Raw genomic sequence first — 13,343 nt, 5'->3', positions numbered from 1 at the left:
GTTTTATTTGCACTGAAATTAATTCAGGTGTTTTTGATAATTGCAGTTATTATTCTACTGCTTAAATCCAATAACTATCGTTAACCAGGGTCCAGGGTTACCTACATGTTTATTCAGTAAATATGGGCATTTTCAGAATTTGGGACCCCCCATTAGAGTAAGTCGGTGACAAAAATTAACTCACTGTCAGTTTTGTGACGATAATTAAGCACGAAATTTTAATAAAGATATTGTTTTTGTGTTAAATACATAAACTTTAAGCGATAATCTACATTCAGAATGTGAAAAAAGTAAATTTTTAGACAGATTTTATGCTTAATTGGCGTCACAAAACTGACAGCGAGTTAATTTTTGTTAACAACTTACGCTAATTGGGGGGACCCAAATTCTTAACCCTTAAATTCACAGTGATGTATATATGCATCATATATTTTTGACTCTATTGACAACATGTCAAAATTCAAATTTCAACAAATCATTGTCAAGGTCATGCATTTAAGGTTTAAAATGCCCATATTATTCCCAGTCTATGCCTAATTATCCTGGTTATCAGTAGAGTAGATAAGATACTTAACACTTCGAGTCCCAAGCATCTATATGTATTTACTTATATTTTACTGACATCATATGATGTCGCTGGGACTCGAAGGGTTAAAATTATGAAAAGAAGAGATTATAATGTCAACTACCCTGTATATTTTGGTCTGTTTTTGTGATTTTCAATGTGTTTTATTGGTTGTGTTTAGAAATCCTAAATTCGTGTCGATATTAAGTGTAAAGTGTTCATATCAGTCTTATGAAGTACCTAGGTTTTGAATGAAGAATGCATTGAGAGTACGTTATAGATAGTAGCTATCAATAGTGAGTGTACACGGGAAAACGTCCCACTTTGTCGATTGCTATAAAGCCGCTTTGACAATTTATTCATATAAAGATACAAGTAAATCTCGCCTTAATGGTTACCGACAAAGTGGGACGTTTTACTAAACACACTCACAATAGATTCTTAATTATGGACGGTCGATCAAATCTTGGCAAGAAGGTGGCAGATTTGAAAAATGTAGGGCTCAGCGGCTAAACGCGTGCCTTCCTAAACCTTCACGTTGGCGGAATCATCAACGAGCGAAATTGAAAATGTAGAGTCGAAGGTTTAATTGCCATACAAAATATGAATTTCGCGCCTTTTTTAGTGCTAAGATTTAATTGACCGTATGCTAAACGGTACGATTCGAATTTTCACAAGATAAACATTAACTGTAGATATGATGTTAGCGTCAAAAATAACGATTTTTCGACAGGAAACGTCACTTTTGACACGACATATCCTATCCACATCTTAAAGTTCGCATCGCGCCGTCAGTATCGGTCTTTTACGTCACCTTTTTTGCATGTACAAGAATCATAAAAAATTAAATCATAATCATAATTTTACAGACAAATAGTTTCATCATCTAATCAATCTTAAAAATCAAAGATCCTCCTGAGTCCAGGCAGGCAATTATGGTCGCGCGATAAGTGATAAAATAGCAGGCCGTCCCTATCGCACTTTTTGTAAGTGCGATAGGGACGGCCTGATATTTTATCGTCTATCGCGCGACCATGCTTCCCGTGCTAGAAGCAATTGTTTTGTTTTTAAACCTTTTGTTGCTTAATAAAAGTACTAAATATTTTTAGTGAATATGTCCAAAAATTTGTATACGAGGAGTGAGGAGGTTAAATATTTCAAAGCACCTAAGGTTTTTATTTTATTAGACCGATACTAGAACTAGTACATAACAAAAATACTGCCAAGTAATTAATAATAATAACGTTCAGTTTTACTGAAGTAAAATGTAATCTCTATTATGGCGATCTCACAAAAAAGGTATCGCTATTATATCAATGTGTTCGATTTCCATGTGTGTTCCAACCCCTTATTAAGAACAAAGTGGTAATTTCGTCTTAGAATCAATATCCTCTAGCAGCCCAGAGGCCAAAAAAAGGTATACATTTCCATCGTATTAATGTAGACAAGATAAAATTGCGTTTGTCTTGGCAAGTTTTAATGTGTGTGTTTTATAGAGTGGCTAGACGGCATACAGTGTACAGTATAAAGTATCATTTTATTTCAAATATTTGAGTTGTTTCATCCCTCTTGTTAAGGGTCCATTTACAGGGTGCGATTCGCATGCGAGTTCTTGCATCGTCTAATAAGACCCATAATGTCCCTAAGTCGAAACCAATGAGTAAATTACTCGCTCACGTCTAGCCGGTATTTTACTTTATAATTTAAAAATGGTTTCATAAAATAACTACATGTAATGTATTGTTGAAAATGCCAATGCAGTATCTTAAAAAATCCAGGGTTTTGCTAACGATTGTAGGAAACTTAGATTTTTTATATAATCCTTGGGTTTGTAATCAAAATGAAAATATGTAAATTGTTCCTGGTATGATTAATAAATACAAATGATTTTATAATATGGAATTTATTTTATTTATTACCACATAAGCACCAACATAACCCGGCAACCTTCAAATCAAGAGTGAACAGGCATCTTCTGGGCAAGCTCACTCCATCGTAGACCACGTCTTTGCCTTTGGCTGGTCTGTGGTCAAGAGTAAGCCCATTTATAATAATAATAAAAAAACACCGTAGCTTGCTAAGGTTCAATTTAGAATGGACTTTCAGGGAAAGTGACTAGATTACAAATCATCAAAGCTCGCTCAATTGTGGCATTTAACCCTTAACCCTTAAATGCAGTGATGTATATATGCATCATGCATTTTTAAATAAATAAATAATAAATAAATATTATAGGACATTCTTACACAGATTGACTGAGGCCCACGGTAAGCTCAAGAAGGCTTGTGTTGTTGGTACTCAGACAACGATATATATAATATATAAATACTTATATACATAGAAAACATCCATGACTCAGGAACAAATATCTGTGCTCATCACACAAATAAATGCCCTTACCGGGATTCGAACCCGGGACCGCGGCGCAGCAGGCAGGGTCACTACCGACTGCGCCAGACCGGGCGTCAAAACAACTTTTGACTCTATTGACAACGTGTCAAAATTCAAATTTGAAAAAATCTTTGTCAGTCATTCATTTAAGGGTTAAACTACACAAGTGCATTATATATGGAAAAGGTTAACGCTCTCAGTTCAAAATGACGATCTTTCACGGCACATCGTCTTTGTATTAAAAAGGGTTAAGGAGTACAAACAAAACAACCATAATTTTATATCACAATAATTTATTTTTACAAATTAGTTATGGATCACAACAGCTCTTACACCACGACAACGTCGACACGTCAAGAGCGTTCGCAGGTCGCACGGCTCAAACTCAACAGCCCAGAATCGGGTAAAATTTCAATATCGTACAAACACGAACAACATTAAGGAATTTGCGACTAATTTTGGTCCCACACAGGGTCAACGCGGTATCCTACATACCTACGTACATCTGTTAAAATCATCTAAACACTTAGACACTACAATATAATGTCACTAGATGTGATCGACACATTAACAATTTTAATATCTAAGTAAACGCTGAGCGGCTTGGAGCCTTGGGCACACATCTACTAATAAAATACGCGTGAGTTTAAAGCTAGGCGCCCACATCCCACATGATCGTATCGGACGCATCGTATTTCGTCCACTGATATTGGGGTACAGATGTTGTGCGAAAAGGGGTTCGTATTTGTCATGCTAGTTCAGTCAATGTCAGTACATATTGTACTGAGACTGACTGAAATAGCATGACACGTTCGTACGTTTCCGTAGCAATTCGAAGGCAAATCTTTTCGCACTACGTCTGTACATACGGCGCACTTGTACGACTTTAAATCGTCACTACTTTTAAAAAAACTTGTATCTTCGTCTGTCAATGAAAAGAAAATTGTAGTAAGTATGTATGGAATGCATATAGACTTACTGCGTTTTAACTTTGAGAAACAGCGTGAGATACGAGATTTTTTAAAAGTAGTGACGAAATACAAAAAAATACTACGTACGATGCGTACGTCGTGTAGACTAAAGCCTAGCTTAAGATTGCCTTCACTTTTTAAAATAGTGTGCCGAAGGCCTAACGAGGGCAGTATTTACAATGGCCAGCCCAGCCCAGGGTTAAACTTAAGAACACATATGCAAGCCCTCCGATGTTGCGTATAATTATGCATTTTGTACCATTACTGTAGGAGCGCGATCGCACGCACCAGCCCTCGAGTTAAGCGTAATCTACAACTAAAACAAAATAGATACTTCATTTCCTTAAACATTAAAAAAAGGTTCACCAGAGCTGTCACTGCAGCGACATCCCTAAGCAACCGAGCTCGAAATGTACACAAATCTATAACTACAAGTATATTTGTACTTCAAGCTTATGTATTTTCGATTAGAAATTAAACGTTAATTCTCCTTTGTTCGGTGTGCGTGTAATCGGGCCCCTACCACATTAAAAATATACAACTCGTGAGACTAACTTAAATATAACTACGTATTTACATCACTGAGCGTGCTATAGGTACTTCCTTTTCTGAAAGTGACGGAGTCAAAAGGTCAGAGTTGGGTAGAAAAGTAAACTATCTTAATGACTCGTCATTAACACAATAATAGCGTCCGATATGAGTTGATGAACTACATTTTTAGCCAGCCTAAACCATACAGAAATAAGTAAGAAATTCCTCATTCCATAAATCAGTTGTTATAAAACGATTATTTAATGTCGTTTTATATATAAACCTGCCGGGCAAGCACGGTCACGTGATAAATCCTATCGCGTCAGACCGTCCTTTTCTCACTATTCATAAGTGCGATAGGGTCGCATCGACGCGATAAAGTTTATCATCACGCTAGTGTGCTACGCCCATTGATGTAAAAAGTGAGCACTAGGTATATTTACTTATTTCTCTGTGGCTAAACTTAAGCTAGTCAAAAAAAATATCTCCACTTCTTTCTGGACATGTGTGTTCGTAGACGCTTTCAAAATTGAAATAGCCTACTTCTCTATTCTCTGACCGCTACACGCTAGTGCATTCGTTATCCTTTTCTAATGTACAACGATAGAAAGAGCCAAGTATAGGCTAGCGTGTCATCGCAATTTGCGTTAATCAACATGCATCATGGGGTTAAAAACTCATAAGAAATCTCATTCATCAATACCAAACCACAGAAAGAAAATACCAACGAATTGATATTGAAAAATTACCCATGAAATAACGTATATTTGAATTAAACTTTTACCGCCAAGAATGAATCGTCATGAGTTGTGTCCATAACGCCAAAAATAAGTTGTTAAAACGTTATGTCAATGAAAAAAACCTACTTTCAAGTAAGGTTTACATTACCGCGTATCAGTTTGTGATTTTGGCGTGTGAGTGAAATTTTTGACATTTTATCGACGATCATAAGAAATTAAATTGAAATAAAAATCTGTGGTCTGGTCTAAACTGAGCTAAATGTTTAGAACCCCATAGGCACGACATATCTGTCGTACTTTAAAATGGCCTCTTGCACAGGCCAGCACAATACCTAAGTACGCTTTCATAATACAGGTCATTAAATGGCGACTGCCCGGTGTATGCTACTACTACTACCTACTTCGTCGTTTTAATTTTGACAATTTTCTCGTGTAGGTAAAACGACAAGGTTTTAGTTGAATAGCGACTTTTACAAACTCTTAATATCTTATGTAACTGTACTGCAAATAATAAGTATCAAAACATTCGCGCGTCCCTTTTATGAAACTCACTTCGTTTGGACATAGATTAAATATAAGATCATACCATCCCGTTACTTATTAGCAAACATAGAAGTCGCGGTAGCAATAACATAGGGACATCCTTCCGAAAAAATATATCGATAGCCTAAAGAACGCGAGCTAAAAGTTCACTAATACCATTACTGCTTTTAATAGATGGCGCCACAAAAATTAATGATTGCCATCGATTATATTTTGTAGATTGGCGTTAAGTATCACTTTCGAGCCATAAATCTATGTCAAAAGTGATACTTAACGCCATCTACAAGTATAATCGAAAGCTAAAAGTGACACAACGATTTACAATTTTTTTTTTTGTAGCGCCATCTGTGTGGTGTAGTGTATGCATGTTCTTTGGAGGTCGCGTTTTAATGTATGGGATGGTATGATCTTCTTATATTTAATCTATGGTATTATGTATCAGTTACATAAACTACTATTAAGAACTAGGTTTGTAACAGCAGTGAACGAAAGTGATAAATACACACGTATGTACAGTATTTTACAAATAAGCTCTACTTTATAAACTCAATCTCAAATTCATGATCAAAGTTCATAAGTTACACTTGAACTCTTTAGCAGACAAATGTATACATCATATGTATAGGAAAATATAAAAATATTGATGGCCAATATTATCAGAATATTATAGTTATACATAATTTTACAATTTCGACTACAATATAAATAATATAGATATAAATACAAATTTATAAAAGGCCACTGGGATCTGATAGATATTAAACATTGTTTAATTTTTTTTATAAATCACTTATCTGTTACATTTTTATTTTTTGTTAGAAATAGTACATTACATCAGAGAGCGTGCGAGCGAGGCGGATAGGGATACGAGGCCGGGAATCCGTTTTCACGCCGAGGCATGTATAGTGCTTTTCTCAAACATACAATGAAATAAAAAAAAATGCTCTAAAGGACAATATTTTATAAAAAAAAGTTACTTTGCAGGCCTAGGCCTAAAAAATAATATGAAATCCCTTTACAGTCCTCTCGAGTTGTTGCGCCCAAAAAGCGATACTTCCCAGCCCATTTTAAGGAACGTAAAGACAATATTTCATTGCATGTTTGAGAAAATGCAATTTTTTGATATACTTAATAACATTTGATAAGGTAATTTTACAGATTTTACACATACTTTAGTACAATTTATTTTATTATTATTAACCATTATGTTTCGTTCACTTTACATGTTGTAAGTAGTAATTTTATCATTTCACATTGGTACTGAAATATCAGTAGTATTTTTAATAGGTCAAAGACATACAAACATATCACTTTCTTCACCGGGCAGTTTTTTAAATCTTTCTCTATTTTCAGAATTGACAAATATTAAGTTATTGACCGAAATCAACTTAAACGGCAACTAATATGTCTCTCGTTTATAATTAATTTCTTTACCGGTCAAAAACTTTAAGTACTGTAAATTATGAAAAAGGGGATCACATCCAAGTTCAGTAACTAGAGCGCCCTCTAGTTTGCTCGTGCCAGAAACATTGGCGCCGGCAGATGAGGGTAGGATCTTAAAGATGGACTTTTGAGCGAAGCATTTTATGTACGTTTCAGTTAAGCGATGGTGAAACTTAAATACTTATTATCGTCAGGAAAACGTTTTACAATTAAAGGAAATAATACAACCGTAAATCAATTCGAATAAGTTAACACGTTGTCGTCGTGAATAGTATAAAATTTTTATAAATATGGCGTTTATAACACGCTCAGTATTAATTAAATCGGTGTAAAGTTTTCTCAAATAGATTTCCTACTGACGAGTTATTTTCGGTCGGTGAAACTAGATTCCGCATTCGGGGAAACCTAACGCTCAAAATGCCATCGTATCAAGACGTCACATCTTTATTTCAAGCGGGTGATAGACGTGCGAACGAGTACGCGTACCTATGGCTCGACGACCTTTTTCGATTGCGTGTCACCGTAAACTTTAAAACCGCCGCGACGATGCGATCGGTTCGAAATTTTCGTCGAGTCATAAGTACTCGCTCGTAGATTTGTCGCCCGCTTAAAACGGATAAGTGTTCGCTGTAAAGCCCACCTAAGTACAGCGCCCTCTAGTAGGCCAGCGCAGACAAGAGGCGCCAGCAGTAAGTAGGCGCTAGCAGATGAGCGCGCGGTCCTGCGCGGCGCGCGCGGGCGGCAGGCGCAGGCGCAGGCAGGGCGCGGGCGCGGGCGGGCAGCAGGCGCCGCACTCGCACGGGCAGGCGCGCGCCGCCGGCTTCTCGTAGTCGGGCTGGAACTTCTTGCACAGCGCCAGGACCGACGGCGGCGAGGGGAGCGACTTGCGGGACACCTAGGGAGAAGTAGAAAGCTTAAATGAACTGCTGAATAAAACAAGACGCTTGAATGTCAGGCCGGGCCCGACCCTAATGACTCTGATTTGCATCATGTAAAAGCACGCTTTGCACGCTCAGATATCCCCATAGGACCGAATGTCCTACTTAATGTAAAAGTGCGCTTCGCGCACCTGAATGCTGAATGCCGATAACTGCATTGCTACGCCGATCGCCTTTGGTATAACGGCATTGCAATACGCTTTTAAAAAATCTCGTATTCACGATTCCTCACATTAAAACGCAGTAAGTTTGAATTCCCGACATACTACAATTTCTTTTTTGGTTGACAGACGGATAGCAATTTTTTTAAAATTTGTGATATATTACTCTTCGAAGGTTGCAAAAACATGTGAGACGCTCTTCCTGTTCCACAAATAAGATGTTGTCAGAAGTTTTATCCATAGAAAAGCAACAATAACAACATATTACCGCGTGTACAATTTCTATTCCGGTCTCGAAAAGCATTACAAAAAAACAAACCACGACAAGTATAAGGTCGCCATCAGAGCGCCCAACGTCAAAAATATGTATCTTAAAACGCCTATAACGATCAGGCAATAAAAGCGTGTTCAGATATTTGTAAACACCTCAAGCGCTCCGATATATCTGTCTGCGGCTGTACAAGATAGATGAATGAGCATATTACCACGATCCTCACCTTGGGCGTGGAGGGCGCGTCGGGGAAGGGCGGCGCGGGGTCGCGCGCGTGCGCGTGCTTCAGCGGCGGCAGGCGCTCCTCCGCACATGGCGACACAGCCCGCTCTGGAAGTATATAAAAACAAAAATCTGAAACTCTGTAAGTGGACTATTTTTTTCAAAGTTGTCCACCCCACTTTTTTTGTAACATGGGTAATTTTACGCGATTCTTTCGATCCTGATAGGAGAAAAAAAAATGTCCCAAGATTTCCATACATTTTTTCGAACCTTCCATTCCGTTACTGCCATACAAAATTTATGAAAAAACGGAATGGGAAAAAACCTTGGGACAGTTTTTTTCTCCTATTAGGATTGAAAGAGCTCGTGATTCTGAGTGAAAAACACATAAAATTTCCAAATCCAAAAAAAGTGGGGTGGACAACATTGAAAAAAAAATGGCCCAAGTAACCACTATTGACGAAATATCCCCATTCATTTAGTTATGTTCGACGTTCGTGTACAATGTTTAATTAACCAGTCCTTAGAGATTTCTCCTTCAACCACATGTACCTATCATGAAGACTATAGTTACATCAAAATAATATTTATTTAGTTAGTTGTCTTTCTTTACCCCGTTGTAAAAAAAAAACAATTATTATACACGGTGAAATAAAAAGGACCGTTTTAACTTTGAATAGTGACTTTTCAGGTCATAATGAAAAAAAATTATGGGAAAAATGCTAAAATCGCAAAAAAATGGCTGTGTCATACATTTCGACTGTCATGATGCCGCTCATTTCTATGGAATAGCCAATTTTTTTTCGCGATTTTAGCATTGGTTCTATAATAAAAAAGTTGTTCATTATGATCTCGAAAGTCACTAAGCAAAGTTTGAACGCTCCTTTTCATTTCACCCTGTACCTATAGAACATGCAGAACACGCTCGTGACACCAACCTTTTTCCTCATCATGTGTCCCATTAGTCCCGTTGCTGTGTCCATTGACCCCATTGACTCCATTATGTCCATTAACACCATTGCCGTTGACTCCGTTCTCCGTCTCATCGGAGTCACTGGCCGCCGTGTCGAACCCGAGGCCGACGATGGCTCGCGGGATGTCGGTGTCGTCTTTGAGCCAGGGGTGCTCCAGGCACTCTTCCACTGTAAGACGACCCCTGGAAAAGTTACACCAGTTAGATAAAAAGGGAAGCTGAGCTGGCACTGTGCGATGTTCAGGTATATCTCCTGCTTCAGATACCTTGAGAAAAGACAATCAAACTCACTTAGGATCCACGACAAATGTATCTCTGATGAACTGCATGGCTCTCTGCGAGACTCCTCTGAACAGGTCTCTCGGGAAGCTGAGCTGGCACTGTGCGATGTTCAGGTATATCTCCTGCTTCAGACACCTTGAGAAAAAATAAGGAAACTCACTTAGGATCCACGACGAGTGTGTCTCTGATGAACTGCATGGCTCTCTGCGAGACTCCTCTGAACAGGTCTCTCGCGAAGCTGAGCTGGCACTGAGCGATATTCAGATATATCTCCTGCTTCAGATACCTTGAGAAAAGACAATCAAATTCACTTAGGATCCACGACGAGTGTGTCTCTGATGAACTGCATGGCTCTCTGCGAGACTCCTCTGAACAGGTCTCTCGGGAAGCTGAGCTGGCACTGTGCGATGTTCAGGTATATCTCCTGCTTCAGATACCTTGAGAAAAGACAATCAAACTCACTTAGGATCCACGACAAGTGTGTCTCTGATGAACTGCATGGCTCTCTGCGAGACTCCTCTGAACAGGTCTCTCGGGAAGCTGAGCTGGCACTGTACGATGTTCAGGTATATCTCCTGCTTCAGATACCTTGAGAAAAGACAATCAAACTCACTTAGGATCCACGACAAATGTGTCTCTGATGAACTGCATGGCTCTCTGCGAGACTCCTCTGAACAGGTCCCTCGGGAAGCTAAGCTGGCACTGAGCGATATTTAGATATATCTCCTGCTTAAGATACCTTGAGAAAAAACAAGGAAACTCACTTAGGATCCACGACGAGTGTGTCTCTGATGAACTGCATGGCTCTCTGCGAGACTCCTCTGAATAGGTCTCTCGGGAAGCTGAGCTGGCACTGTACGATATTCAGATATATCTCCTGCTTCAGATACCTTGAGAAAAAACGAGGAAACTCACTTAGGATCCACGACGAGTGTGTCCCTGATGAACTGCATGGCTCTCTGCGAGACTCCTCTAAACAGGTCTCTCGGGAAGCTGAGCTGGCACTGTGCGATGTTCAGGTAGGTCTCCTGCTTCGTCTCGCCGGCGAAGGGCGAGTAGCCACTGACCAGCACATAGGCCAGCACGCCCACCGACCACATGTCCGCCGCCAGGGACAGAGGCTCGTAGGAGAGGATTTCTGGTGCTGGAAAAAATAATAAATTGGGTTCCCTTTATCTTGCAGAATATCGATTGTCCGAAATACATTTGGCATAGCAGCTTTCGCAGAAACATTTTTACCCCAATGATACTTTTGCATAATTGTACAAATAGCATAACTGTCATATCGCATATCATTCATTTGGCAGAATTCTGGATAGCAGAATACTAATATTGTCGATTTTAATATAGCAGAATTTGTATATAGTATACATTACATTTCACCGAATTAGTAATTTCATACTACTAATATCGTCGACTTTAATTTTGCAGCATTTTATGTCGCATAATACTCATGTTTCTGACTGTAATTTTGCACCGAATAGACGTTCCGCCGAATTTATTTTGTCATGTTGCCAGAAATGTACATTAGGTTAGAACCCCTATCCAGACAAAATACTCACACGACACGGAAATCTTATATGTCACAGAGTCGGTTTAGGTGCGACGACGAGCGAAGCGAGGAGGAGCGTGTTAGGTTGACAGTGAGTAAACCAGAAAACCCTTTTAAGTTTAAAAAATAAATAAAACATAAGTGACATTATTCTCCGCATCAACATTATGCCAATGTATTATTCTGCCTAAGAGAATTGTGCGAAATGACAGTATGCCAAGTCAATAGAATGCGACACAATTTACGACAAAACAATTAATCGATTATACGACTATTATACAATTTACCATTATGCCATTGTATTACTCTGCCTTAAATAATTCTGCGAAAAGACAGTATGCCAAGAAATGTATGCAAAAAGTCATTCTGCGAAAAGAGGATTCTGCCAAGCGTTGTTATGCGAAGGTAAAATATGACAAAAAAAATTATGCAAGATCATTATCTCGGATTACCATTGTAATCCGAATAAATTGTTAAAGACCAATAAACATTATCTGAGTTGCTTAAAATGTTTGGGTTTGTCCAACATTCTTCTTCTTCCTCGTTTCCTTGTGAACTTATGATCCATCGCAGCGATATGTAGTTATCGTTTCTGCACCAAGGCTCTACTCTTTAGCCCTTATAAAATAAAAAAACCGGCCAAGAGCGTGTCGGGCCACGCTCAGTGTAGGGTTCCGTAGTTTTTCGTATTTTTCTCAAAAACTACTAAACCTATCAAGTTCAAAACAATTTTCCTAGAAAGTCTTTATAAAGTTCTACTTCTGTGATATTTTTCATATTTTTTAAACATATGGTTCAAAAGTTAGAGGGGGGGGACGCACTTTTTTTTCCTTTAGGAGCGATTATTTTCGAAAATATTAGTATTATCAAAAAACGATCTTAGTAAACCCTTATTCATTTTTAAATACCTATCCAACAATATATCACACGTTAGGGTTGGAATGAAGAAAAAAATCAGCCCCCACTTTACATGTAGGGGGGCTACCCTAATAAAACATTTTTTTCGATTTTTTATTTTTGCACTTTGTTGGCGTGATTGATATACATATTGGTACCAAATTTCAGCTTTCTAGTGCTTACAGTTACTGAGATTATCCGCGGACGGACGGACGGACGGACGGACGGACGGACGGACAGACAGACATGGCGAAACTATAAGGGTTCCTAGTTGACTACGGAACCCTAAAAAAGCGTCTGTTAACAAGCGTTCTTTATAACATCGTTGGAGTTTTTTTTACTTGCTTGATTTGGCGGTTAGATTTGTAGGCGAGACTATATTTGTGAGTGAATTTAGTAAAACGTGCCACTTTGTCGATTGCTATAAAGCCGCTCTGTCAGTTTATCCATATGAAGATACAAGCAAATATCGTCTTTATGGTAAGCGACAAAGAGGAAGGTTAAATACACTCACATTTTAACAGTAAGCTTACTAATATTCATATTTTTTTACTCTCACCGGTTCTATTTCTCACCACGAATATAGCCAATGCAATACGCAACACCAACATAAAACGAAGTATGTGCATTGCATTACAGAAGAAATATATTAACATTAACTGCATTCCTCCACGATTAGTCAATTACTTCTACAAAAGGCGCTAATCCAAATGCAATAAAACTGATCTCATAAAACTGTTCAATCAGATCAGGCACGCGTGAACTTTCTACCCCAGAATTTTACAGACCTATTAATAACTCCATCTAGTCTAGATTCGCTGTCGCAATCGCGTGCGAACATCGCGTAACTCAGCGGACGTCGT

The 13,343-nt window shown here is 38.5% G+C and overlaps 1 protein-coding gene across 2 annotated transcripts in view; it reads right to left on the bottom strand.

Moving 5' to 3' along the window:
• Positions 1–6,751: 6,751 nt before the first annotated feature.
• Positions 6,752–13,343, bottom strand: part of LOC125227759 (death-associated protein kinase related) — a 345,996-nt gene continuing 339,404 nt past the window's right edge. The window contains exons 4-7 of one of the 2 annotated variants that reach the window (XM_048132073.1): positions 10,947–11,175; positions 9,715–9,932; positions 8,769–8,884; positions 6,752–8,079 (exon numbers count right to left, since the gene is read on the bottom strand). In XM_048132073.1, coding sequence (XP_047988030.1) covers positions 7,885–8,079; positions 8,769–8,884; positions 9,715–9,932; positions 10,947–11,175 — 758 coding nt within the window. In that variant the 3' untranslated portion in view covers positions 6,752–7,884. The remainder of the gene's footprint in view (positions 8,080–8,768; positions 8,885–9,714; positions 9,933–10,946; positions 11,176–13,343) is intronic. The other variant, XM_048132074.1, reaches the window with a different exon arrangement.

Source organism: Leguminivora glycinivorella, chromosome 7, assembly GCF_023078275.1.
Source record: "Leguminivora glycinivorella isolate SPB_JAAS2020 chromosome 7, LegGlyc_1.1, whole genome shotgun sequence".
In the NCBI taxonomy this organism is placed as follows: domain Eukaryota; kingdom Metazoa; phylum Arthropoda; class Insecta; order Lepidoptera; family Tortricidae; genus Leguminivora; species Leguminivora glycinivorella.
The sequence above is the reverse complement of the archived record's forward strand: the minus strand, read 5'-3'. Positions and strand labels throughout refer to the sequence as shown.